We start from the raw sequence: 26,355 nt of genomic DNA on the forward strand, positions 1-26,355 counted from the left end.
AAAACATCAATTACCCATATCAAAGGATATTATTATTACTAGAGGGACTTTGAGAAAAGCTCCACACCTCAGCCCCAGCAAGGAACTCTTTGTTATGGCCGCTCTCAAGATGATAGTAAACTGTTAATTCTTAGGTTAAACCAATCTGATGAAAAATGTATAACTTATTAATGTCATTCCTTCAGAACTATTATTATATGACATACAAAGCATGACCAAACAGTATTTTTCTGCCTAATTCTCATGATTGCTTTAGATTAGTCTAAAATATGTATTCTCTTGGGCCGGCCCCGTGACTTAGCGGTTAAGTGCGTGCGCTCTGCTGCTGGCAGCCCGGGTCTGGATCCCGGGTGCGCACCGACGCACCGCTTCTCCCAGCCATGCTGAGGCCGCGTCCCACATACAGCAACTAGAAGGATGTGCAGCTATGACATACAACTAACTACTGCGGCTTTGGGGAGAAAAAATACAATAAATAAAAATCTTTAAAACATGTATTCTCAATGGAGGTAATACTGCCCTCAAGGAGGCAAAAATTGGCTTTCAGGGGTCAAAAAAGTCTTACTCTTTTGTGCATATACAAGCAGATACACATACAGTCCACAGACAGTATATCCCTGGTATTAAAGTTTCATGGAGAGAACAATTAAGAAAATACGTCTAAAAGCCTTCTTATGGAGGATGATTTAAAAAAGTGCTGAGAAATACTGATTTTAAAAAGTTGAAAGTCGGGGCCGGCTGCATGGCTTAGCGGTTAAGTGCGTGCGCTCCACTACTGGCAGCCCGGGGTTCAGATCCCAGGCGCGCACCGATGCACTGCTTCTCCGGCCATGCTGAGGCCGCGTCCCACATACAGCAACTAGAAGGATGTGCAACTATGACATACAACTATCTACTGGGGCTTTGGGGAGAAAAAGGAGGAGGATTGGCAATAGATGTTAGCTCAGAGCCGGTCTTCCTCAGCAACAAGAGAAGGATTAGCATGGATGTTAGCTCAGGGCTGATCTTCCTCACAAAAAAATAAAAAAATAAAAGTTGAAACTATTCTCGACAAATCTGTCAAATTTTTATAATGACACATATCACTATCTTCTATCTTCAAAGATTAGGCTGCTTATAGGGTGATTATTTGCAGGGACAGACATGACTCAAAAGACTGCATCACCAATATTCCTTTTACACTGTACACAGATGGTGACTATCAGAGTTACAGCAACAACAATGCTTTTATCTCTCTTACATTGTACCAAATCGCCACACATTAAAAAAAAAACACAAAGTTAAAATACTAAGTTTTTGACACCAGTAAGAGAAGGAATATGGACAAGTATTTAAATAAGGATGGTGATTTTACCGACAGCTGAAAAGATGAAACAGTATAAGAAAAGTAGCTGGGCTCTCACCACTGGACCACCCAGCTGCTTAGGTAACTCCCTCTCATACTCTTTGTTGAGCAACGTCTGAAAAATAAAAATGTCAGTAGAGAGCGTATTCAAGTGGGAGTTTCCTATAAAATTAGCTTTTGGTCAAATAAATCATACCGAAAATGTGTAGCTGACTTGTCTTTTTTTTTTTTTTTTGGTGAGGAAGATTAGCCCTAAGCCAACATCTCTTCCCAATGCTCCTCGTTTTGGTGAGGAAGATTGGCCCTGGGCTAACTTCTGTGCCCATCTTCCTCTACTTTATTTGTGGGGCGCCTGCCACAGCATGGCTTGATAAGTGCTGTGTAGGTCCATGCCCGGGATGCGAACCTGCGAACCCCAGGCCACCAAAGCATAGTGTGCAAACTTAACCACTAGGCCACTGAGCTGGCCCGACTTGTCTTTTTAAAAGTAAATTTTAATGTCAGAACGGTTATGAGAATTCAGAAAATTTCCTAACTGCATCACAAAGAATGTGCCATTGCCATTTAACTGCTCCCAAGGACCTCTACAAAGATGCCCACAGGCAGGTGTGAGGGTAGTGAGAGACACTGAATAAAGTAGCATAATGAAAAGATTTCCGTGGCAGTAAGAGAGTCTGAGGAAAGGTAAAAAATTACAGTGAAATGCTAAGGACTAGGACTGATCGATGGCAGTGATAAAAGTGACTAAATGGTAATGAGAGGAAAAAGAAAAAGGAGGAGGGGGGCAACGCCAGAGCTAATTCTACCCAGGCAGAGGAGAGAATGATTCAGGGTCCAGCCAGCCCAGCTGGATTGCAATGGAGTTCCCAGTCTCATCAGTTTGTCTGAGCTGTAAACCACAGCCCCATTTAGATAGAAATGACAGAGATTCCTGCCAAGGGATAAGCTGGCAGGACGCTTTTTCACCCAGCTCTGTCCTAGGGCTCTATCAGTGTGGCCAATCAGGACATTCTGTCAAGTGCACCAGCTAAAACGTCCTAAATTAGATGATCTGAGACTTTCCTTCTAGCCCAGCAATTCTTAGAGGGCATGTGCTTCTCTGCTGGGGAAGTTCTAACGAAGTCTATCCGCAAATAGGTCATTAGGTGCAAACACTATAGTTCTGGAATGTAAATTATAAGGAGAGAGGGACCATGCCTCTTGCACAGTGCTATAGATGTTCGTTGAATGAATCAGCAAGGTGAGTGAGATATAAACTACATTTGGATAATTTTTATGATTTGAGGATTTAAAAATTATTCATATCGATGCTGATGACGGAGGGGTGGGTTCATCTCAAAAGTGAAGAAAAATGCTTGCAAATTCCTGAACCTTCAAAAATACACATTTTTGAGGAGCCTGCCCTGATGGCCTAGCAGTTCCAGTTCCGCGTGCTCCGCATTAGCAGCCCGGGTTCAGTTCCCAGGCGCAAAACCACACCACTCGTCTGTTACTAGCCATGTTGTGGTGGCGGCTCACACAGAAGAACCAGAAGAATTCACAACTATACACAACTACGTACTAGGGCTTTGCAGGGGAAAATGGAAGAAAAAAGGAGGAAGACTGTCAACAGCTTAGGGTGAATCTTCTCCTGCAAAAAAAAATAAATAAAATGCACATTTTCAACTCCCAAATGAGACTGTAAAATCAGGAAGGATTGGAGTCAGGTTCTTCTATCACAGAATAAAACAGAAATTTGCATTAAAAATATCTTTTTAAGCAGCAAAGGTGATTAACAGTGAAGACAAGATAAGACGGTCTTCACTCTTCAGCTTAATTTGACAAGTATTTTATTGAGTTCCTACAACAGACTTCAGAAAAAAATTAAATGTATATAAATGTAAAATCATATTTTACATTTTCTAAAAATGAAGCCAACTTCCACTAACTTTCTATAAAAAGAACAATCTATACAATTATAAAAAACCTGGACAGAAATGTGAAACACAAAGCAAAGAAACTAGACTCCACTGCTGGCTGCTATGCACTGAATGGAGTCCCCCCCCAAACTCATCTGCTGAAGCCCAATCCCTCAGGTGATGGTATGTGGAGGTCCTCATGATGGGATTACTGCCAGTGTAAGAAGAGACCAGAGAGCTTGCTCTCCCTCGCTCTCCACCATGCGAGAACACAGCAAGATGGACGTCTGCAAGCCAGGAAGAAGGCTCTCACCAGGCAGTCAATCTGCCAGCACCCTCGTCTCCGACTTCCCAGCCTCCAAAACTGCGAGAAATAAATGTGTTGTGGAACCCACCTGGTCTACAGGATCTTACTACAGCAGCCCAAGAAAACTTAAGACACTGGCCTAACCAACGCACCCAAGATACATGACATAGGGTCCTGGCAGTGGTTACTCTGGGGAGGCTTAGGAAGAAACTCCGACGCGCTCTGACTTTGATGACTCATTAGTCATACTTACCTAGTTTCTTGTGTCTACCTTCTCTTCACCACCATCTCACAGAACTGTATGACTTCATTGAGCCTCTGTTGTAAGTTGGTTATTAACAGTAAATATAAAAAGATATGCGGTACTTCCAACTCGTTAAATAGTAGTAATATCAAAAATAAAATCCAGGGCCAGCCCTGTGGCTTAGCGGTTAAGTGCACGCGCTCTGCTGCTGGCAGCCTGGGTTCAGATCCCGGGCTCGCACCGCTTCTCCGGCTATGCTGGGGCCGCGTCCCACATACAGCAACTGGAAGGATGTGCAGCTATGACATACAACTATCTACTGGGGCTTTGGGGGGAAAAAATAAATAAATAAAATCTTTAAATAAATAAAGAAATAAATAAATAAAATAAAAATAAAATCCATTTCGTCTAACCCTTGGGGACTGCTCTTAACATATACAAAAAGTTCTTTTGAATTGGACAAATGTGATCAAATCTAGTATTTATCTTAAATACAAAGGTTCTCAAACTTGACTGTGCATAAGAATCACAGGAGAGTCCCCTTAAAATCCCCTTCCCCAAGAAATGCAGATTATGGCATTCCTCTGGCAAAGGAATCTACATATTGAACAGGTATCTCAGATGACTGATAAGTGGTGTGCAACCGCACTCCTGAGAACAGCTCCCGCTCTATCATCACCGAAAGAATAGCCTCGGCACACAGGTGTACTTTGCCTTACAATAGAGAAATGTTTTTAAAAATTGTAACCAAATTGGATTTTCTAAACTAAATTCTGTTTTCCTACAAGTTGACTTTAAAATTTTAAAGATACTTTATTCATTCTGAGGGGTGGGAGTGGCTTCTCATACTTTCTTCTAGAGATCAAATTCCACGTTCTTTCTTTCCTCATCTCCACCTCAGTAGTTGAAGACTTAATAATTTAGGAATCCTTTTAAAAGAGCCTTATCACACACTCGTTTTGTTTTATGCATCGGGAATTTCAGCATTCTGAAAGTGGTTGATTTGTAAACCTTACCTTTGAAAACAAACCTTGAAAACGCAGACTATCTTTTTAGGAAGGAAAATGGATTTTGTCAGAAATAGCTTTAAAGAGAGGCCCGCCCAGTGGCACAGGCGGTTAAGTGCACGCTCCGCTGAGGCGGCTGGGGTTTGCCGGTTCGGATCCTGGGCGCGCACCGACACACCACTTGTTAAGCCGTCCCGCGGCAGCGTCCCATATAAAGTAGAGGAAGATGGGCACGGATGTTAGCCCAGGGCCAGACTTCCTCAGCAAAAAGAGGATTGGCAGATATTAGCTCAGGGATGATCTTCCTCACAAAAAAAAAAAAAAAGAAATAGCTTTAAAGAGAAATTTACTTCTGGAACTCTTACTGCTGTGTATCAGCTACAACAGCGTAAGATAAATCCTTCAAAAGAAACAACCAACTATGAGTAAAACCTTCCATCACTTTTAGCTTTTGTACAAAAAAAAGTCCACACTTAAGGAAAATACTTCTAGTAAGTAATGCAGATTAGATATAAGGCATTATAAAACAACAATGACATTTTCATTATTTCTTTCAGAGAAAGAAGAAACTTTTTTTTTAAAGCACCTACGGAGAACCAACAGCAAATAAATGTAATTTCTAGTATTGTGAGTATTTGGGCAAAGTAAATACAGCCCAGACTGAAGACTGGCAATTGTGTTCTAAGCTCAGTTTTGCCACAAAAGGGCCATGTGACCTTGGGAAATAAGCTCTCTGGGTCTAAATTTAATTTATAAAATAAGAGAGTTAAATAAAAGCAACTCTTTGATTCCAACAGATTAATATACAAGTATTTACATCAAAAAACATTTGTGGTAGGGCCGGCCCCGTGGCTTAGTGGTTAAGTGCGTGCCCTCCGCTGCTGGCGGCCCAGGTTCGGATACCGGGCGCGCACCAACGCACTGCTTCTCCGGCCATGCTGAGGCCGTGTCCCACATACAGCAACTAGAAGGATGTGCAACTATGACATACAACTATCTACTGGGGCTTTGGGGGAAAAATAAATAAAATTATAAAATTATAAAAAAAAAAACATTTGTGGTATATGATGCCTATAATGTGCTTGATCAATTGACATATTAAAATATAACTGGAAACTTGATATTGTGAGTAACTTAGCCTGTCCTTGTAGCTATCAGTTAACATCACTGTACTTTGCTTCTTTGAAAAACTGAACACTTCAAACATCTAAATTTTCACATAGTGAGTTTTCTTAAAGTGAGGTACATATGTACCACAGTGAGTTTCTGTCAAAGGAAACAGTGTACCTATTTTTTCAGTTCTTCTTCCCAACCCATTGTCATTGCAGACTCTGGGAAAAAAAAAACACCTTGAAGTCTTAACCACTGAAACAATAGTGTTGCAGCAGTTACATCACAGAAATAACATTTCTTTCCTAAAATACTCAAAGATATTCTCCAGAAATTATTTATCTTCCAGTAACCAACTTTCTTCTGTCTGCCCTCATATTCGTTAATATGAGAACAAACATTTTCAATTTTAACAAATATTAAATAAGTTAATCACTTGTTCTTGTTTGCAACAGAATATACTGAGACCAAAAAAAACCCCCAAATCCAATAGGAATCAAGACATGCATTTGGCAATTACAGGGAGGTTGGGATGCACAGACATCTTGTTCAAAATAAATAAACTTTCCAGGATCTTTATTTACTGACTTGAGAAACGCAGGTTTGGAAACAACCAGCTAACTTCGCTCCCAAGTTGGCATCTTAGAGAAGAATCCTCCGTTTCCAAAACACACAGGACCTCAGAGCCTCCCAGCCCCGAATTGGCCAGGGGAGCACACGCCCATCGGCCCTGCCTGGAGAGGAAACAATGGGAGAGGCGCGAGGGAGCGAGCCCGGCGCCCCGGGCGCCCCAACTCCGCGGCCCCGGCCCGCGCCCGACACCGCGCGCGGCGTCCCCTCCCCGGGCGGCCCGGGCCCCCGCCCCAGAGCCCCGGGGCGGGGCCCACCTGCGGCGGCGCGGGCGAAGGGCTGCACTTACCAAACAGAGCCAGGGCCATCGTAAAGGCGCTCGCCAACTGCTCGCCGCCGCCCGCCGGTCCACGCGCTCCTCCCAGGTGGGCCGGAGATCACCGCACCGGCCCGACGCGCTCACACCCCGGAGGGAGCGGGCAGCCGAAGGGGCGTGGTGGGGGCGCGGGAGCGCGGGGAGGCTGCAGGCCGGGACGCAGGGGGCCGCTGCAAGAAAAAGTTATTTACGCGTTATTGTCAGGCGCACCCGGACAACGGGAGACCCGCTAGTCCTCGGCGAGCCGGCACTTGTCGCTGCCATCTGTGCTCTACGCGGAGCGCGCGCGCAGGCGGCGGTACCTGCGGGGCGGGGAGGCTCGGCCGCGGCGCAAGGGCAGGCGGAGAGGCGGCGCCGCAGTGGCGGCGGGGGCGGCGGGGAGAGGAGCAGCCTCGGGCCCCCGGCGGGGCGCGCTCACTCCGCATCCCGCGGTCTCGCAGACGCCATCTTGCAAGAGCGTCTCCCAGTGGATCCGCCGCTGCGCCTCCGCCCGCCTCCACCTCGGGCGCCCGAGCCGGGTGCGTTCCCATGGCAACGGGCGCGGGCGGGGACTGGGGGCGCGCGCCCCTCCTGCCCTGGGCGGGTAGGAGCCGCCCCGGCCGCTGGCGAGGCGGCCTCCTGCGGCCCGGCTGGGGCGGGGGCGTGGTGCGTTTCAGCTGAAATTCCAGGGTTTTTGTTGAATGGGATTTGAGGAGGTGCTGAGGGGAGAAAAACTGAGCTCTTACTCGAAAGAGGAAGAGTCACAGGAGGATGCTCTAAGGATACAAGGACCCAGCCAGGGTCATGTGGGGATCGGGTTCGTTTGAGGATCTCTCTCTCCCCTGGCGCCCTCGGGGTTAACGGAGAGTCGGGAGCCCGTGACCTGGAGCTACAGGACACGGGAAGGTGGTCAGGAGTCGAGCAGAGGCACTGAACGTTGCTTTTCTTTCCATTTGGACTTAAGAGCCACTAGGAGTAGTTCTGATCAGATTGTCGTATGTGAGGAGACAGGAGTCGGTTAAAAAGCATCTGGGATTAGCTAAAATAATTTGTTACAAGGCCAATGCTTAAACCTCATTTTCTCCCTTTCACCTTACACCTCTTTGATTTTTCTCAGGAAAAATCAACATTTCTCACTGATTGGCACTTCTCCTTTACCACAGAAGGTTGTTCCCCTGAGCTTTTTGCATTTATCTGATAATCACTGGCAACATCTTTCTTTCTGTGATGTTCTCTGCTCCCTCTGTCTTTGCCTTAATTAACAAGAAGCCATATAACGCCTTGAGATTGTCAACCAAAAGATGTTCTTGAAAAGCTCAGTTACGATGTTTTTTTGTCGTTTTCATTTAATCTATTCAAAAATTCAGTATACTATAGTTGCTATATTTGTCCTCTGTCTACAAAATTCCTCCTTTTTTCTTGTTTCTCTGCTTAGCGATTTGTACTACTTCAGTATCTAATCATGTAGATTTTCTCTGGTTCTCATTTCTTCCTACTTGCGTCTTTCCTCTTTCACTTCCTTAGATTCCTTAATGTCGTTTTCCTCTTCTCTCTAATTTTCAACTAATTCTTTTAAGAACATTATATTAATATCTTCTATTTAATTTATCCCGAGGATCAAAATCATTATAAAAATGAAAATTACTACTTCAGTAGGACCACAGTTAATTCATCATCATTTCACAGCAGATTCAAACAGAGGAAAAAGAAAAGCGGGTTGGAAGGAGGAGCCAAGCCTTTTGTTTCACGTCAGTTAACTCAAGAGAAAAGAAATAGTAAAATAATTCAACATCAATGGGCAAATGTTTAAGATGCTGTATGCTTGAAATTTTCTGACGTAATAAAATGGCTCTCCTTTAGTCCCTAATATCAAAATAAATCTTGAAATCCCCAGAATTTAAAATCTTTCATGAAAAGGACTCTTGATTTTTGAACAGCCTTTCTGCTCATGAAAAATTACAAACACACAGCTCATGAAGATAAATGAGAAACTCAAGAGGGCTTTGTGGGACATATTTTATAACCATGTAAAATTGCTGCTGATCTGCTCTGCAACCAGATAAATCGGAAACTAAAGACACCATTTACTGTCTCAACCAGTGGTCTTCAACCATTTTGGAGACCTAATTACCCTTTGAGGTTCTAGTGGAAATACTGTTCCTCTTCCTGGAAAAATGCTTATGTCCAGGAATACACTCAGCGGAAATTTTTCACACAATTAGACTATTCGGGGACCCTAGGTTAGCTCCCAGATATCCTTTGTAATCTCAGAAAGTTTTTGCTTTTATAATTAAAATTTAAAATTTTCCCCTTTCACATAGAAGCATGGACTTGTGAACAAGGGACCAAACTCCCCCGATTTACAGATAAGGAAACTGAGGGCCCAGTGGTCAAACTACTTTCCCAAATGTGTACACCTATTTAGGGGCAGAAATAATAGGAAAATCTTAGGCATCTGGTGTTCTCCCTGACTACCTCCCTACTCTGCAGCCCCCACCAATTTAGAGGGTACATGGTTTTGAAGTTAAAAAGAAAAAATCTGTTTAGTGTTAGAAGCAGAGTAACAACGGGCTATTTTGTCCTCAGCCATTTTGTGTGTTTGGGTCTTTGCGTACTTTGGGAAGTTGAATTTTGTTTCAAAAGTCTTTATTCACATGCTTGTCTACTCAGAACTGTCCGATCAGGCTAAGAGAGGAGAAGAGCTTTTCTCTCTTCTGTCAAGCTCTATTAGGTACCAGAGCATCAAGGTTTTGGTGCCACAGCTCAGGTTGCTGGTAATTCTCTGTCCCTTGGGAGGTTATCCTGGGGGGGTGAGTCAGAGGGAAATTAACAGCCCTTTGCTCAGGCTCACCCTCCCATCTGTACAGACAAGCTTTAGTTACTGGACCAGCTTTGCACTCACTAGTTGTGGCCGAACTCAGCTGAATCCTAGTGGTAGACCCAGCTCGGGCTCAGGTGGGGATCTTCCCCTCCCCTTCCTCTTTTCTATACAAGTCTTGATGCTCCCACACCCAAAACACACAGACATCTCCCTGCTTCCCCCCAAGGAGACAGATGTTTTTAGGATACTGTTTGAAACAACACAGCTGAATGTTGCGGTGCTTCCCTTTTGAAGCCTGTAGCTTTCCACAAGTGATTCCTTTCATTGACTTCCTAATGGTTTGATGCTCTAACAAAATGCTTTCTATACTTGATCAAAGTGCTATGTCTTGAAAACAGTGTTCCTCTATAATATTGTATTATCCAGTGAGGAAGAGAGTGTGTTTCTTTTCTCACTTAGCTGGAAATAAAGCAATAGCCTGTCGGCTACAGATTCAATGTAAGGAAGGGCGTTAACCACTTGGGGGTGATTATTATGGGTGGTGCCTTAGATTGTTTATTAAAAAGAGCGAAGAATGAATTGACTTTTCAAAACATTTATGTTTTCATTCAAAGATTTAATTTTGTGCTTAACACGCAAGTACCTAGAAGGGCCACATTTTTTGGCTATGTCACTCAGATTTTTAGACCACATGTCTTACTCTTTCTGGTGTTATCTTCCTCATTTGTAAAATGAAGGGATAGGACTAAGTTATTTCTAATGTCCCTTTTAGGTTTAGTTGTCATTCTGCAGTATTTAAAAATATTTAAATTAACTGGATTAAGGATAAAACAGAAGACATTTTTATTTGAATATTCAATATATTTAAAGTGCTGGTATATTTCATAAGTCTAAGAGTCATATGTTATAGTTTCGTAAATACGTAGAGTAATAAAGAAGTCATATTTTATAAAAATATTGATAACTGTGATTTCATCTGCAGTATGTCATACTAACGTTATATTTATTTTACAGAGAGCAACCTTTTTTCAGGTTTAACAGGATTAAAAGTGAAAGCACGCACTGAACAATCCATTTCAAATTTACTAAAATGGTTTCTCATTTTTGTTTGTTTTGGTGACTAAACAGAACTTAGACAACCCTTTAAAAAAAATTTCTACGTTTTAAACTAATGGCTTATCACAAGTGTTTTGGGTTTTCTTTTTGTTACTCATTTAGCTTTGTTCCCATTGGTAAACACTGATTTGTTCCTCAGTTTTGAATGAAGCAGAAATTAATGAGGCGGTTTCTGCCTCACAATAACAAGTTAAAATTATAGCACTTTATCATGTCAACACAGCTTTAAACACTAGGAATACCAGTGCTATTAGCACAGTTCCCAAAATAGTGCAGAAGTTTACTGTTGAAGAAAAAATTATAGAGTATATTTCTACTAATGTAATAGAAACATTTTCTATTCATCAGTTATACTGAATAAGGTTTAAATTATTTATTTAAAATATTTACAATATGTGACATTCTCTCTATCCTGGTTATCTCTATATTTATGTTACCAGTTGAAGTATTTATTTCCATAGTGTGAATTTGTTTAGAATGGATTTGGTCTGTTTTTAATAACATTTTCCTTAAACACTTAATCTGAATGAGTTCCCCTCCCTCTACCCCCCACCCCCGTCTCTTTTATCTGAGACTTTCTGAATTAATACCTTACCTGATATTTGTATGGCATTTCATGATTTATAAATAGCACTTTCACATGGCAAAGCCATGTATATACAAATAACGGAAGCAGCATTTGCCTTGGATGTAAGGATTTACACCATAAAACTATTTAGAAAAAAAAAAGAATATGTCATGAGCTGTAAAATTGGACTTTAAGTTTAAATAATTCAAATCAATATTTAGGAGAGTTAATTGTGTTCTATTGACCACCAGAAGGTGCCTAAATTATATCCATAGGCATAATCTTGGATCTTAGAAATGAAGTAAAATTTGAAAAATATATAAGAATCCTTAAGAATTGAAAACTTTCTCAATTCCCCTACATGGTGCTTCTTATAATAGAAGATAATCCCACCAAAATTATGCTAAAAGAGGAGGTGGCTGTTGACTGGTTAGGCACAGATTTGGAGTTGCATATTACTGAGAAATTGCATATTACTGAGCAGTGTTTGCTCATTTCTTATTATATCATTTCCAAAGTGAAAAGAAGCTATTTGTAGAAGCGGATGTGTATGTGTGTGTAGGTATGAACGGGGGGAAATTTGGAGTTCAAAAGCAGAATGAAAAGGTTTTCTATTTCTGATCAAGGATAATGGATTTCTTGTTAATTGCTCAGCTTGAAGAGGAAATTTTAGTTCAGTAGGTGATGGGATCATAGGAATTACGCTGAACCCTAGGTTAGAATCATCTAAAAGCTGCATTTTAGTCCTATTTTTTAAATTTTGTGATAGAATTTATTTTGACATGTCAAAATGACCACTAGTCAGAGTGGCCAAGAAAAAAGAAAGGGTAAAAAAGTTCTGTTTTTAATACATATTTAAAAGAATACTTATTTCCTGGTAATAGTGTAGCAGATCTTTTGGACTTTTTTTATAGGCTTAAAATCAAATACGTTTTCAAATACATGTTAGATAAATGTACAGTGATTATGGCTGCTTTCAAGTAAAAGTTTTTGTTCTGAACTACAATCGTATTATAGTACTTTAAGCCAGCATTTCCATTTGTGTGTATTTTTCTGAGGTCACCAGGCATATCTAATGCACAGTGTAGCTAAATGTCTATTTGACTTGAGCACTTGGATTTCTGCCAGATTTTGTTTTCAAGAGAGTATAAGCAGATTTGGCTACAAATCAAATCTCCCTAACATGGCCATGGTTTTTCTGGTTAATGTGGGTGTCTACAATAAGATGACTTATTCCAGTTGATTATATTGTGAGTTATAAATCAGCAAAATAGCTATGAATTCTGAGTGAGAATTACACAATCTCTAATTAAATAGAGCTGAAAAAGAGAGAAGTGTATTTCCATGATTAAAATCACAATCTGGGCTCAAACCTTGTCTACTCCTGTGATAGATTTTTCATAAAGCTCTATTGTATACCGTTGTAAAATAGGACTTGTATCAGACATTTAGGACAATATGCCAATTGGAATTCATCCATCCATCCTTCATCCAATCAACAAATATTTACTGAGGACCTATGATGTGCCAGGCATTGGGCTAGATTCTGGCAAAGGAATCTAAGATAAATCAAACGTGTATCCAGATCTTTAAAAATTTGCAGTCTCTGGGGATAAGACTTATAAATGGGACAATGGCAAGGGCCAAAAAGGGGTACAGACAAATATTATGGGAGTTCAGAGGAGAGAAAGATTATTTCCAGCTGATGAAATGGATGAAGACTTCATGAAGGGTGAAGCTGTGCTTTGAAGTATGGACAGGAATTAGGCAAACAGAAGAGAGAAAGGGAGAGGCGGGGTTTAGGTGAGAGGGAAGAGCGTGATGAAAGTCTTGAGGAAAGAGGTGGCAGATCATGAGAGAAGAATTTCAGGCAGAACAATTTGGCTGTAGCAAGGACTCGTGGGAGGAGAGGCGAGACACTTAGGTTGGAGACATATGTACAAAGCAAGCTGTTGCGTTGATGCTTATTATGTTATCTGAACCCTGCTGGCTTTCTACAAGTGCTCGAGGCAACTAGGAGTTTGAATTAATTATGTAAAACTCTGGTCTCCAATTTTTTTATTGCCCTATTTTCCAGTAAGAAATTTTGAGTACCCCCCAATACTCATTGTTATAAGCTGTTTTAAGCTAATAACTTAAGGCACAATATAACCTTAAGGTGAAGTTTATCACTAATGATATAAATCCATATTTTAAAGTCTTCTTGATAATTTCTAACTTTTTCGTCAACTTCTAGCCAGCTCTTATTATATCATCATTATTTTGCTTCATAATGTGCCTGTCAAAGAGCTTGCACCAAGTGTAGGAGTCATGTCAGTTCTGCCATTTCTTTTACATTGCCTTGTGCTTGTATTATTAGTATGAATTTCAATGCATGGTTTCTTTGAAAGCATCTTTTTAAGGCAGCTGTCCATTTGGTAGGGATTAGATTAGTTAAAAAGCATATAATATAACCCATAAATCCAATTATCTTGGCCATGTGAAATAGCGATAAGTTGCAATGAGCCAAATGAGAAAAGATGTCAACTGCGTTGTCAACCCCACCCCATAGTGGAACTCCCTTTCTTCCTCCGGAATAATTTGAATATAATGCATGTGATGTGGGATTTTCCAACATACAAACTGAGTAAGGGAATCTGTGTCAATATGTACATAAAATACTAATAAAGCTTAATTTTCTCCTCGTTTAGAAAAATAACTAATAACTATACATAGAAGTTCTACTTTTTCTTTCCACAAGACAATGGAAGTCTTACCCAAAGGGTATGCACGCTCTACTTTGCAGACTGCTGGTGTAGACATTGGCAAATATTCGTGTAGTGGTATGGTCAGGGCTGATCTTCAGAAGGATGAATCTGATATCTGTGTGGAGAATAGGTTAAAGGGAAAGAAACTGAATTACAACGGCTCTTAGTTCAAGCTCTACCCACTTATTGTTGCAATTATCACCAAGTTCTACAATTCTGGTCTGAACTTTGAGTGAGCCTAGATTTCAAGCAGTTCCAGGATATGTCACTCAAAACCACTGATATCCTGGGAAAATGAGGCTAAACTTTAGAGAGTTAGAAATCGAGAAAGAGGGCCGGCCCCGTGGCGTAGCGGTTAAGTGCGTGCGCTCCACTACTGGCGGCCCGTGTTCGGATCCCGGGTGCACACCACGTGCCGCTTCTCCGGCCATGCTGAGGCCGAGTCCCACATACAGCAACTAGAAGGATGTGCAACTATGACATACAACTATCTACTGGGGCTTTGGGGAAAAAAAAAATAGAAATAGAGAAAGAATATTAGCCATAAAGAGATGAAAGGGCTAGCACTATATTGGACCTTCCACAACGTAGAAACCAAGCATGGTAGAAGAGAGAGTTTTTGAATGTTCTGTTTCCTCTTAATATTGAGTGGAAGCATAGCCTCTAAAACATATAGCTTATAAAACACTGGATTTGCCTGAATCCAGGGTTGAGGGTGGGGAATTGTCATCTGCTACCTCCCTAGAACTTCTCCAATACCACAGTAGGTCTTGAAGAAGACTGGTCAGAAAAATCTGGCTTCAAATCTTGGCTTCACCTCTCACTTACCTATGTGATTGGAGGCAGCTTTAAACCTTTTTGGACTTCAGTTTCCTCCTCTGTAAAATAGAGGCACTCTCTGTATCACTTGATTTGCAGCTTTTTGGTTACAATTGACAGAAAACTTAACTCAAATTGGCTTAAACAAACCAAGGGAATTACTGGCTCTGTAATGGAAAAGCTCAGAGTCAGGATGAGTTTTAGGGAAGGCTGATCCAGCAGTGCAAAAAATGTCTCCAAGGACCTAGTTTCCCATTTCTCCAGTCACTGTCTTCCTATAACACAGGGTCTCCCTGCTCACGGCATCTCCAAGACTCTCCTCTTGTGGTTGCAAAATGGCTTCAGAGGTTCTAGATATCACATAGTCCTACTGCTCCATCCAAGGGAAGAGAGAATCTTGCACAAGTCCTGAAATATCTCATTCTCATTGGCCTGAACGGGGATACGTGCCCGTCTGTGAATCATTGCTGTGGCCAGGGAGAGGGGGTGAGTGCAGGCCAGTCACAGGCTACCCTGAACCTGAGTGGATTAATCCTCCCAAACCTCATGGCTGAGGTGAATTCCCCAAAGAAAAATTCTCCAGAAATACAACTTGGAGGAGAGAGAAGGGGCTGGGCAGGCGACTCACACATGTCTGCCTTTTAGGGTGGTTCTGAGGATTAAATAAAGCACAGAGTGGACATTCAACAAGTATGGTTTTTCTTCCTCTCTCCATCGGGACTATCTTCCTCAGCATTCAGTAAAAGCCAAATTTTCTGTGAAGGTAGGGACCCAAGTCCTGTGCCAACTAGTCCTCTCCTTACTAAATAATCTGTTCTCAAACGTAAGAGCAATGCCCGACTCTTTTAACCTCACAGATATTTGCTTCCTAGACTATCTACAGACATGGCGGCATCACTGACACAACCTATAGAAAAAAAATTGCAATCAATGGTTTTGTGAAGTGTGTTTGCCTGCTATGCAACGCCAACTAAACGGTTGGATTTTTTCCATTAAATCAGCCATTTGTTTTGTCATCGTGTTTTTGTTTCAAAATAATTTAAATATCTTTCAAAATATATAATTGATTCAACATCAGGAAAATTATTTTCTGTGTGTTTTAGGGTTTCCAGTTGAACCTCAACTGGGATTCAAGTCTGGCTGTGTGTGAGGAACTGGTAGGTTTTATAGGAGCATATTTACATAAACAATATTCAGGGGTAAGTGGTAATTATGTTAATAACTGACTATTAGCGATGGAGCTTATCATCAGGTGAATATATTCCAGGACCCCAAATGGCCTAGTCTCAGCAGAGAGTTGCATTCTGATAAAAAGTCCATCTGGCAAAAGTAATTAAAAAGGAATTGTAGTCTTTACTTGGATTTCACAAACAATATTATAGGGTGTCCACATTTTACCACACAGGAATTTGTCTTCAAATCCCCTTTCCTTTTTTTCTATCATGCCCACAGCTGTTCTGGAGAAGAGCACTCTCAAACCTCCCATATTCTCTGCCACTCCTCAGCCTATATGGCCTTCCTGCACTGCCCTCATCCCAACTTCCTACTCCACAGATTGGTCTCTCTGGTTTCTGTTTCCTTTCCTTAACCTTCAACTGGAACCTAAATTCTTCACTCTACAGGGGATCCAGGAACTGGCCCCTCCAGCAACAATCTTCCTCCTGCCTCTCAGTTCTAGTCTTTCTCTGCCCATGATCTCGATTCTGCACCACAAAAAATGCTGAGAAATCTGGGCTTTTCATTAGAAGGTGAGATGGTAAGAAAGATGGCTAAGATAAAATTCTAATAAACATTGTTCCCAGCTTAAAATGAGTGCCAGGAACTGTGTGAAATGCTTTGCATACATTTTCTTATTTGAACCTCACAGCTACGTTGTGCGATAAATCCTGGAATCCAGGTCTTCCAACTCAGAACTGCAATACTTGGTTAACTAGAACACCCAGCTTTCTCTATAAAAAGGTCTAGCCAGGGGCTGGCCTGGTGGTGTAGTGGTTAAGTTCTCGAGCTCCGCTTCGGTGGCCCGGGGTTCGAAGTTTCTGATCCTGGGGGCGGACCTGTGCACTGTTTATCAAGCCATGCTGTGACAGGCATCCCACATATAAAGTAGAGGAAGATGGGCACAGATGTTAGCCCAGGGCCAATCTTCCTCAGCGAAAAAGAGGATTGGCAACAAATGTTAGCTCAGAGCTATTCTTCCTCACACACACAAAAAAAGTTTCGCCACAGACAAATTTTTATCATTGGCATATTCGTATACATTGGTATAGCTTGTTCATTGATGACCCTTTATTGTAAAAATTAGCCTAATACCATAAGCAAATATTTTACTATTGAAAAAATTGAGTTTACAGTTGATACTCCAATTTGAATGCAGTTTAGGAATTAAACATTTATTCATTTGACAAAGTATTTATTGATGATGATAGTGTACCAGGAGCTCAGATACACAAAAAGATGAAATCCACTTAATAAAGCAAACAACATGTATACCTAAAACATCTATTATGAACTCAGTGTTTTGCAAAGTGCTTTGATAGAAATTTTTTATATATGTTTTGGGCAGGCCAAATGAAAGAAACGTTACATAATTGGAGTGGGGTTAAATTTTTAAAATGCTGAGGGAGGGTTAACCTTCAGCTCTTTTCCTCACATCTCTCTGGATAATGGTTCTGGTGGGAGATAGCTGGCTAAGCAGTAGAGAGAGGAAGAGGAAGAAGGGAAAGGGGTCCTTAGAACCTGCCTGTCATTGGACCATCAGTGTCACCAGAATGCCCAGAGATTGTTCACCCAAGAATTACAAGAAATAAAAAGATAATAGGTCCTTGGGGCCAGCCCAGTGGCATAGTGGTTAAGTTTGCACACTCCGCTTCGGTGGCCCGGGGTTCAGTGGGTTTGGATCCCAGGCGTGGACCTACAGACCACTCATCAAGCCATGCTGTGGCAGCGTCCCGCATACAAAATAGAGGAAGATTGGCACAGATGTTAGCTCAGGGACAGTCTTCCTCAAGAAAAAGAGGAAGATTGTCAGGGCTGGCTCGGTGGTGCAGTAGTTAAGTGCGCGCACTCCACTTTGGCAGTCCAGGGTTCACAGGTTCGTATCCTGGGTGCACACTGACACACCACTTGTCAAGCCATGCTGTGGTGGCGTCCCATACAAAGTAGAGGAAGATGGGCATGGATGTTAGCCCAGGGCCAATGTTCCTCAGCAAAAAGAGGAGGATTGGCAACAGATGTTAGCTCAGGGCCAATCTTCCTCACCAAATATAATAATAATAATAATAAATAATAGTTCTTCAGCAGATGAGTGCCAGGATGAAATTTATTTTACTGACAAGTGAGATTTTAAAATTCCAATCTGAGGTAGAATAAACAACCTCCTGTTGAGTGTTTATTGTATCCACGAATGACTTCATTAATACTCCTTATTTTCTGAGCTTGGGTTATCCTGATTCCTAGGCTTTAAAAATGTTGTAAGTGCCTAGTACCTCTTGAACTGTGAGGGGAAACCAGCTGTCTTAGGGTATGTCTTCCTGTATTTCCTGTGTTTCTTCTGAGGAACAATGCAAATGGGAGAAAGATAACCTCCAGAGACAGGGTGAAATAAAGTGCTAATCCTAACAAAATGAAGAAAACATCCAGAATGAGAAAAAGCTCTCATATCCGGTCTTCACTCAGCATGGCCACACCTCTGTGTTCTCCACCCTTGTCAATCCTCAGTGCATTAGGTTAAGTTTCTCCCTCTAAAGTGAAGCTAAGTCTCCCTTTAGTCCAAAAAGTCACACACCGCCGCTCCCCCCCCCCCAAGATGGGAAACATTAGGCTTTCTACCATTCGACATATATTTTTATGCCTTAATGGAACAAAACGGCTAATTCATTGCTCCAGCTTTTTTTTTTCCTACAGTACAGTCTCCTTCAGGGAAGAACCAGTGTTTGCTTGTCTTATTGTAATCAGGGTCCGACTCAGACGTCTCCTAGAATCAGGGAGTCAGGCCAGACAGCGTCAATATTCTACAGTTCTTCCCAATCTCCCAGACCCTCAGGGCCTTAAAACCTCACTCTTCTTTTCCCTACCCCAAAGTTGGGAGTTCAAGTTTCATTTAACTGAAAATATTTAATGCCAGTTCTTCTTTTAGGGCCTCCTTTTAGTTGTCAAGCCTGTGCAGCCCATGGCAGTATAAGGATATGCTAATACAGGTGCTTGATTAAAACAAACAACATACATAATGATACATAAAATATATATGTAAATATATATATAATGATATTGTTCAGCTGAGGTCCCAAAAAAATCATTTAAAATGAAATTCTCCATGAAGCCACCCCACCCAGAAGCGACCAATCCTTCTTTTTTTGGGGGGGAGGGAGATTAGCCATGAACTAACATCCATCGCCAATCCTCCTCTTTTTGCTGAGGAAGACTAGCCCTGAGCTAACATCTGTGCCCATCTTCTTCTACTTTATATGTGGGACGCCTGCCACAGCATGGCTCGATAAGTGGTGCACGGGTCCACGCCCAGGATCCAAACCTGCAAAACCCGGGCCGCAGAAGCGGAGCACTCGAACTCAACTGCTACGTCACTGGGCCGGGCCCCAACCAATCTTTCTTTTAACTCCCAGAGAACTCTGTGCTTCAAGTCCAAATATGGGTCTAAATATATTTTACATTTTATTATAATAATTTGAGTATATATATGCAAATATATAAAATATATGTTTGTGAATAATATACACACATACGCACACACATTCTACCTTTCTTAGCTCATTAAGGATAGGGTTCTGTTGTGTGTGTCTTTGTATTTCCCAGCACATAGGCACTCAGCAAATGTTAGTTGAATATATTAATGTAAATATAAAAGCTAATACAGGGATTTCAAATAGGCTGCCTATGGGCTGGACCTCCTAGTGGGGAGCGTGCTAGGATATTAAGAACATTCTGGCCAGTGGTTTACCTTGCCCTGCTCCAGCCTATATTTTGGCAAAAGCAAATGAAAGGTTTTGCTTAAAGTTTATACTTACAGCATGGTCGTATGGCAGAGGATTAAGGAGCACCAGGAGATAAGAAGGTTAATTATAACTGCTGAGTATTTGGCTTTTCCGTGTTTCGTTTGTTTGCAGTTCAGTGGAATAAGCTTTGCAAAGTCGTCAGGTTTTTTTTCACACCAGTTCCCAGAAAATCTTACTTTATAGTAAGTACTTTAGATTCTTTGAGATTTTTTTCCTCCAACTCTATAGGTGTGGCATATGCGAGCATGGATTTGCCCCTTTTTTGCCTCCTTGAATCCAAATGGTTACAACATATTAGTACCGTGTGACTTTACCCCCTACCACAGTCATTTGGTGGGTCCATGGATGGACACTGACCCAAGCTGGGCCATTCAGAGTTACCCTCTCTCTGAGAATGAAGCTGTAATGTTTAAGTAAGGGGCTGCTGGAAATAATCTTTGACCATGTGGACTAAGAAACAGAAAATAGTCCAGAGTGAAAGAGATTCATGGGAAAAAAAATATATGAGAGAGAGAGCCCTGACAGCATCCAAGCGTCTGGTCCCACTTATTCTAAGGCTTAGAGGGGTGTAAATGTTCTTTCAGTTCTGTAGGTAGAGTAGATGCTGTGGTGTGCTGCCCAGATCCTCCCCATCATGACGGACCCGCCCATTCCCCCAGATGTCGGGAATGTCTGTTGCTGATGGCTGTTAGCTGAGTCACTTCCCAGAACTTAACCTTGGACTAAAGGAGCTGCTTAGACCAAGATCACACAACCTCTCCAGGGGCAGCCTGCATCCAATGATTGGTTGATATGTGGGCATAAAGACCTGGGCTCCTTGCATCAATACAGGACAACTCCAGAGCTCTCCGTGGCATTGACTGTGGCCTTGATTACAACTGCATCACAGTTCAACTTTGCCCTCTGCCCAGTCCTCCTTTCCTCACTCCCTTACAAGTATTGATTCAAAAAGCACTGCTCACTAAACTTTCTGCATGCAAATCTCTGTCTCCATCTATTTCCTGAGGAGCCTGAGTTAAGACAGTGGGTGTGGCAGAGATGCCTAAATGTCCCACGTAATGCGTTCTCCCTTCTTCTTTTGTAATGTGGCTTATAATGCATCCTTGTAATAAATCACTCCACCATTATTACTTAAGCTAGCACAAGTGGCTTCTTGTTTTTTGCAACCAAAAGGGTTCTAACTAATATATTATTTCCTTATGATAAATTTCTAGAAGTAAAATTAATGTTACACAAGAGATACATATTTTTAAGATTTTGATCCCAATTGCCACATTATCCTTCAGAAACATTGCACCAATTTACATTCTCATCAATAGTGTATGAAAGTAGTCATTTCCCAGACTCTGCACAACACCGATATTATCCTTTTTTTATTCATTCATTCAACAAATGTTTATTGAGTGCCTGCTATGTGCCTGGCTATGTACTGAGGGCTGGGAATAAATCTCTGCCCTCGTGGAGCTTGCATCCTAGATGTGAAGAGACGGACAAGTAAAAGAAGTGAGTAAGTTGTATTGTATACCAGAAGGTGGTAAATGCTAGACATATAAAACGGGAGGGGGCAGGCCGTGCAGGGGGTGAGGGGTGTCCCTTTTAAGCACAGGGATCAGGGAGCCTTTACTGAGATGGTGACTTTTCAGCAAAGATTTGAAGGAGGTAAAGGAACAAGGCACGAGAATACCTGGGGGAAGAGCATTTTTGGCAAAGGGAACAGCAAGTTCTAGAGGCTGGATCACACCTGGTGTGTTCAAACAACAGCAACCAGGCCGGAGGCTGGAGCAGAGGGGGCACAGGGGAGAGTGGAAGAGATGTGGTTAGTGAGGTAATGGTGGCTGCTACAGGGTCCTGGGGATTGTGGCTTTCCCTAGATGAGAAGGAAAGCCGTTGAAGGGATCGGAGAAGAGGAGTGACCTGTACTGACTTATGATCCAAAGGGCGCCCTCTGGCTGCCGTGTTAGGAAAAGACTTGTGAAGGCAAAACTGCAAGTGGTAGACCCGGTAGGAGACTTTGCCTAAGACCAAAAATAGTATTTCATTGTTATTTTGCACTTGAACATTTTATACATATTGGTCATTTGTATTTCTTCCATTGGAAACGGCCTATTTTTACTGTTGTTTCTGTTAGCATATCTACCTTTTGTTATGGATTTTCAATGATAGGAATGTAGCTCTTTGTCATGTATATGTAGTTCTCTGTCCCCAATTTTTCTTTTAATTTAATCCTGTTTATGAGTCTTTTTAGATAGATAATTTTTTTATTTTTATGAGGACATATTTTTTAAAAACTTTTCTTTAGGGGTTCTGCTTGTGATCTACTTAGTATTTTGCCAAGGTTGTTACTTCAGTCTAGGCTTTTTCATTCGCAAGCAACAGAAGCTGGCTTAATTAAAGGGAAATTCATTGTCATACTTGGGATTTAAACTGGAACCTAGAGGTAGGAGTTTTAACCAGGCCACATGAGATTCCAGAACTAGGAACTAAAACCTTACCTGGAACCAAAGCGTCTGTCCCGTTTCTCTGATCTTACCTGCTCTCTTCTCTCTAAGCACCCGCTTCATTCTTCTCTCTTCTTCTCTGATGAATTGTTTATCCATACTGTTGGCACCCCAGTTCCAGCACCACTGAAAAGTGGACTGGCATCTGTGCCCGATTTCAACTCATGGGAAAGAGAAGCTAATTCACACAGTCCATCTAGTAGGTTGGCCTGCTTCTTCCCCACACCCGTGACAAATAAGCTGTGTCCAGGGAGTGTTGGAGTCACCAGCTCTTAGGGGGTTATCATGAGGGGGGCACGTGGAGAAAGGGCAGTTCTCGAAGGGAATAGGGGACGTGTATTGAGCATATGCCATAAAAGAAGTATAATCCATATTCATCTATATTTTATTCTAGTACTTTTATGGTTTTAAATTTTCCATACATCTGAAATCAATTTTTGTGTAAGGTATGCTTTAGAACTATCATTTTATTTTATTTTGTATTGTATTGCAAAAAGTTAACCACTTGTCCCCAAAATTTAATAGAAAAAAGTTGAACTTGTGCCAAAATTGCTATTGAAATAAACCAGATGTCTTATATTGGAGATTGTTTAACGCACTTTGATGACTATTGCTATTCAAATAATATTTATCTGATTGTTGGAAATTCCTCTTGGATATATGTTTTGCTGTTCCTTATCAATTAAAAAACAGGCCAAAGGATAAAATCAGACAAACATGATTACTCTACCTAATAGTTCATCGACATAAGGAGGATGGGAGCCACCACCAGGCCACCATGTTCAAGGAATCCTTATCCACGCCTTGGTGGAGAAACAGCTAAATTCAGAAAGGCACTATTAGTCAAGTGACTGACACATCTTCCCCATCCATTTTTCCTGTGGGAAAGGAGTGTCTCTAGATTGGATAAATCACTGAGATTATTGAAGAAGCAGAAACCAGTCAAACAAATTGAACAATCTGGCAAGATTGTTATTTATTTTTAGGGGGCTTGTCATTTTCTCAGTAAAATAATTTTTAAATTAATTATATCATGATTTTTTTACAACTAGCCAAATAGCTGTAGGCAAATTATTTCTTTGATTCTCAATTTTTCACTTACTACATGTCAAGTGGAACTAGACGATTTCTAATGTTCCTACAAACATAAAAATTCTGATTTACTGATTCACTAGTTTCCTATGTAGAAATATGTCGGGCTGTATGAAATCATTAACTAATTGTTGTATTCCTCCAAGGCATTTCACATCCACTAAAGCCCACATCTCCAAAAACTAACTTACCAAAGACACATTAAGAAATTAGTATCTGGGGCCAGCCCAGTGGCATAGTGGTTAAATCTGCACACTCCACTTTGGTGGACTGGGCTTCACAGGTTCAGATCCTGGGTGCAGATCTACACACTGCTTATCAAGCCATGCTGTGGCAGGCGTCCCACATATAAAGTCGAGGAAGATGGGCACAGATGTTAGCCCAGGGCCAATCTTCCTCAGCAAAAAAGAGGAGGATTGTCAACAGATGTTAACTCAGGGCTAATCTTCCTCACCAAAAAAAAAAAGAAAGAAAGAAATTAGCATCCATTTAATAATTTCTCCAGTAGTGGTGATTGGCAGAGAGGAGGACAACTATCATCTCTTTTCCAAATCTTTAGTGGAGACTTTGTAGAGAACGTTTTAATAGCTTTTTTGAGGTATAATTGACATATGACAAACTGTACATATTTAAAATGTACACTTTGATATATTTAACATATGTGTATACCCATGAAATCATCACCACAATCAAGATAATAAACATATCCATCACCCCAAAAAGTTTTCTTGTTTTCCTTTATAATTTCTTCTTCTAGATACTCCCCCTGGAAAACCACTAATCTTCTTTCTGTCACTATAGATTAGTTTGCATTTTTTAGAATTTTATATAATGTCATTGTGTGCATCAGTAGTTCATTCCTTTTTATTGCTGAGTAGTATTCCATTGTATGGATATACCAGTTTATTTATCCATTCACCTTTGATGGGCATTTGTGTTGTTTCCAGTTTGGCGCTATTATGAGCAAAGTGCTATGAACACTCATGTACAAGTCTTAGTATACACACACGCTTCCATTTCTCTTGGGTAAATACCTAGGAGTAAAATGGATGGGTCAGATGACAAATGCATGTTTAACTTTTCAAGAAATAACCAAACTGTTTTGCAAAGTGGTTGTGCAGTTTTACATTTCCACCAACAGTGTATGAGAGCTCCTGTTCCTCCACACACTCATCAACACTTGGTATGGTCAGTCTTTTTAAGTTTAGCCTTTCTAATTGGTGTGTAGAGGTATCTCATTAATCTTGAGTGGAGAGACATGAGGGAAAAAAATTTGGTGCTGATTCATTCTAGGGAAGATGCCTGTGAGTTAACCTCACGCCCTTTGGATCGCTCTAGTGGCCCTAGTGCTTTTTCCTGGTGAGCTGATTTTATGACTCTACAAGCCACCCCAGACCTTCTAATACATTCCCTTTATCTTTGAGGTAGCCAGAACAGGCCTCTGTTGCTTGTAACCCAAGACCTCCATCTGCCATAGGTGGCTCTTGTTTACCTCCGCCTGGCAGACTTTCCTTCATCTGCTACTGGTAACAAATCCCACCCATCCCCTAGCCACAGCATCTTTGCCTCTAGATCCCATTGCCTCTAAACCAAGATCTATTCCTCTAATACTTTGGATATATCAGCCAGTAAATCCTTTTGCTTAATCTAGTTTGAGCCAGGCTTCTGTCACTCACGACTGAAATCACCCTGCGCCCAAGCTTCCCCTTGTCTGTCCTGTACGTGTGTACTCAGTGCCAAGCATAAGGCCTGGGAATCAGCAAGTGCTCAGTAAATAAATAAACAACCACACTCTTAAAATCAAAGACATTTTTAGGGGCCAGCCTGGTGACACAGTGGTTAAGTTCGTGTGCTCTGCTTTGGCAGCCCTGGGTTCGCGGGTTCGGATCCCAGGCGCAGACCTACACATCGCTCATCAAGCCATGCTGTGGGAGCATTCCATATACAAAGTAGAGGAAGATGGGCAGGGATGTTAGCTCAGGGCCAATCTTCCTCACCAAAAAAAAAAAAAAAGAAAGAAATCAAAGACATTTTTATAAATCTGTATATGACAGAAAACTGGAAAGGTTGCTCTGAGAGGCATCGTGGTTAAGCCCACCTCTTCTGAAGCCAGACTGCCTGGGGATGAATCCTAGCTCTGCCATTTATCACCTCTGTGACCTTGGGCAAGTTATTCATTTCTGTGGCTCAGGTTCTTCGACCCTAAAATGTGGATGGTAACAGGACCTACCTCATCAAGTTGTTATGAGGACTGTATTAGTTAATTTACAAAAAGCACTCATACAATGCCTGAATCATTCAAGTGCTTTTTAAAATTTTTGTTTTGTTTTGATCCTGATAATTTTTTGGATGATAGAGTCAAGATTGAAAAAGACTTTGATGTGCTGTCGAGGAAGGATATGATAAAACCTGAGCTACTAGTTGTGGGATCTTAGATGAAATGCCTCCTTTCCCCGAGAATCAGTCTGTTACTATTTAACCATGCACACATAAAGTCCCATACTCTGGCTCAAATAATCAGACATAATGAAGAGCCTGAGTTTGGGGAGTGGCATGGGGTTAGCTGACCACAAGTTCATTTTGAGCTAGTATAGAATGGCAAGGCTATCATAAAACTTTCAAAGATTAGACTGCGATGCTAGCAGTAGTGTCAATTAAGGAAGATTATAATCTTGAGGTCTTCTGCTCAGTGCTCATCAAGAGTACATACTCAGCACTTGGACAGGATGGAGAGTCTCTGGTAGAGAGCAAGAAGAAAGTGAAGGTGTAGCAACCATGTAATTTGAAGAACAGTTGAGAGCCTTCAGAATGCTTGTTCTGAATAACAGGAGACTCAGAGAAGACGAAAT

The 26,355-nt window shown here is 41.4% G+C and overlaps 1 protein-coding gene across 2 annotated transcripts in view; it reads right to left on the reverse strand.

Annotated features, from left to right (window-relative positions):
* CHN1 (chimerin 1) overlaps nt 1-6,910 on the reverse strand; it is a 189,471-nt gene extending 182,561 nt beyond the window's left edge. For both annotated transcript variants that reach the window (XM_058549294.1, XM_058549293.1), the window contains exon 1: nt 6,831-6,910. In XM_058549294.1, the coding sequence (XP_058405277.1) occupies nt 6,831-6,849 (19 nt within the window). In that variant the 5' untranslated portion in view covers nt 6,850-6,910. The remainder of the gene's footprint in view (nt 1-6,830) is intronic.
* Nucleotides 6,911-26,355: the final 19,445 nt, after the last annotated feature.

The sequence above is a fragment of the Diceros bicornis genome, chromosome 10, assembly GCF_020826845.1.
Source record: "Diceros bicornis minor isolate mBicDic1 chromosome 10, mDicBic1.mat.cur, whole genome shotgun sequence".
NCBI lineage: Eukaryota > Metazoa > Chordata > Mammalia > Perissodactyla > Rhinocerotidae > Diceros > Diceros bicornis.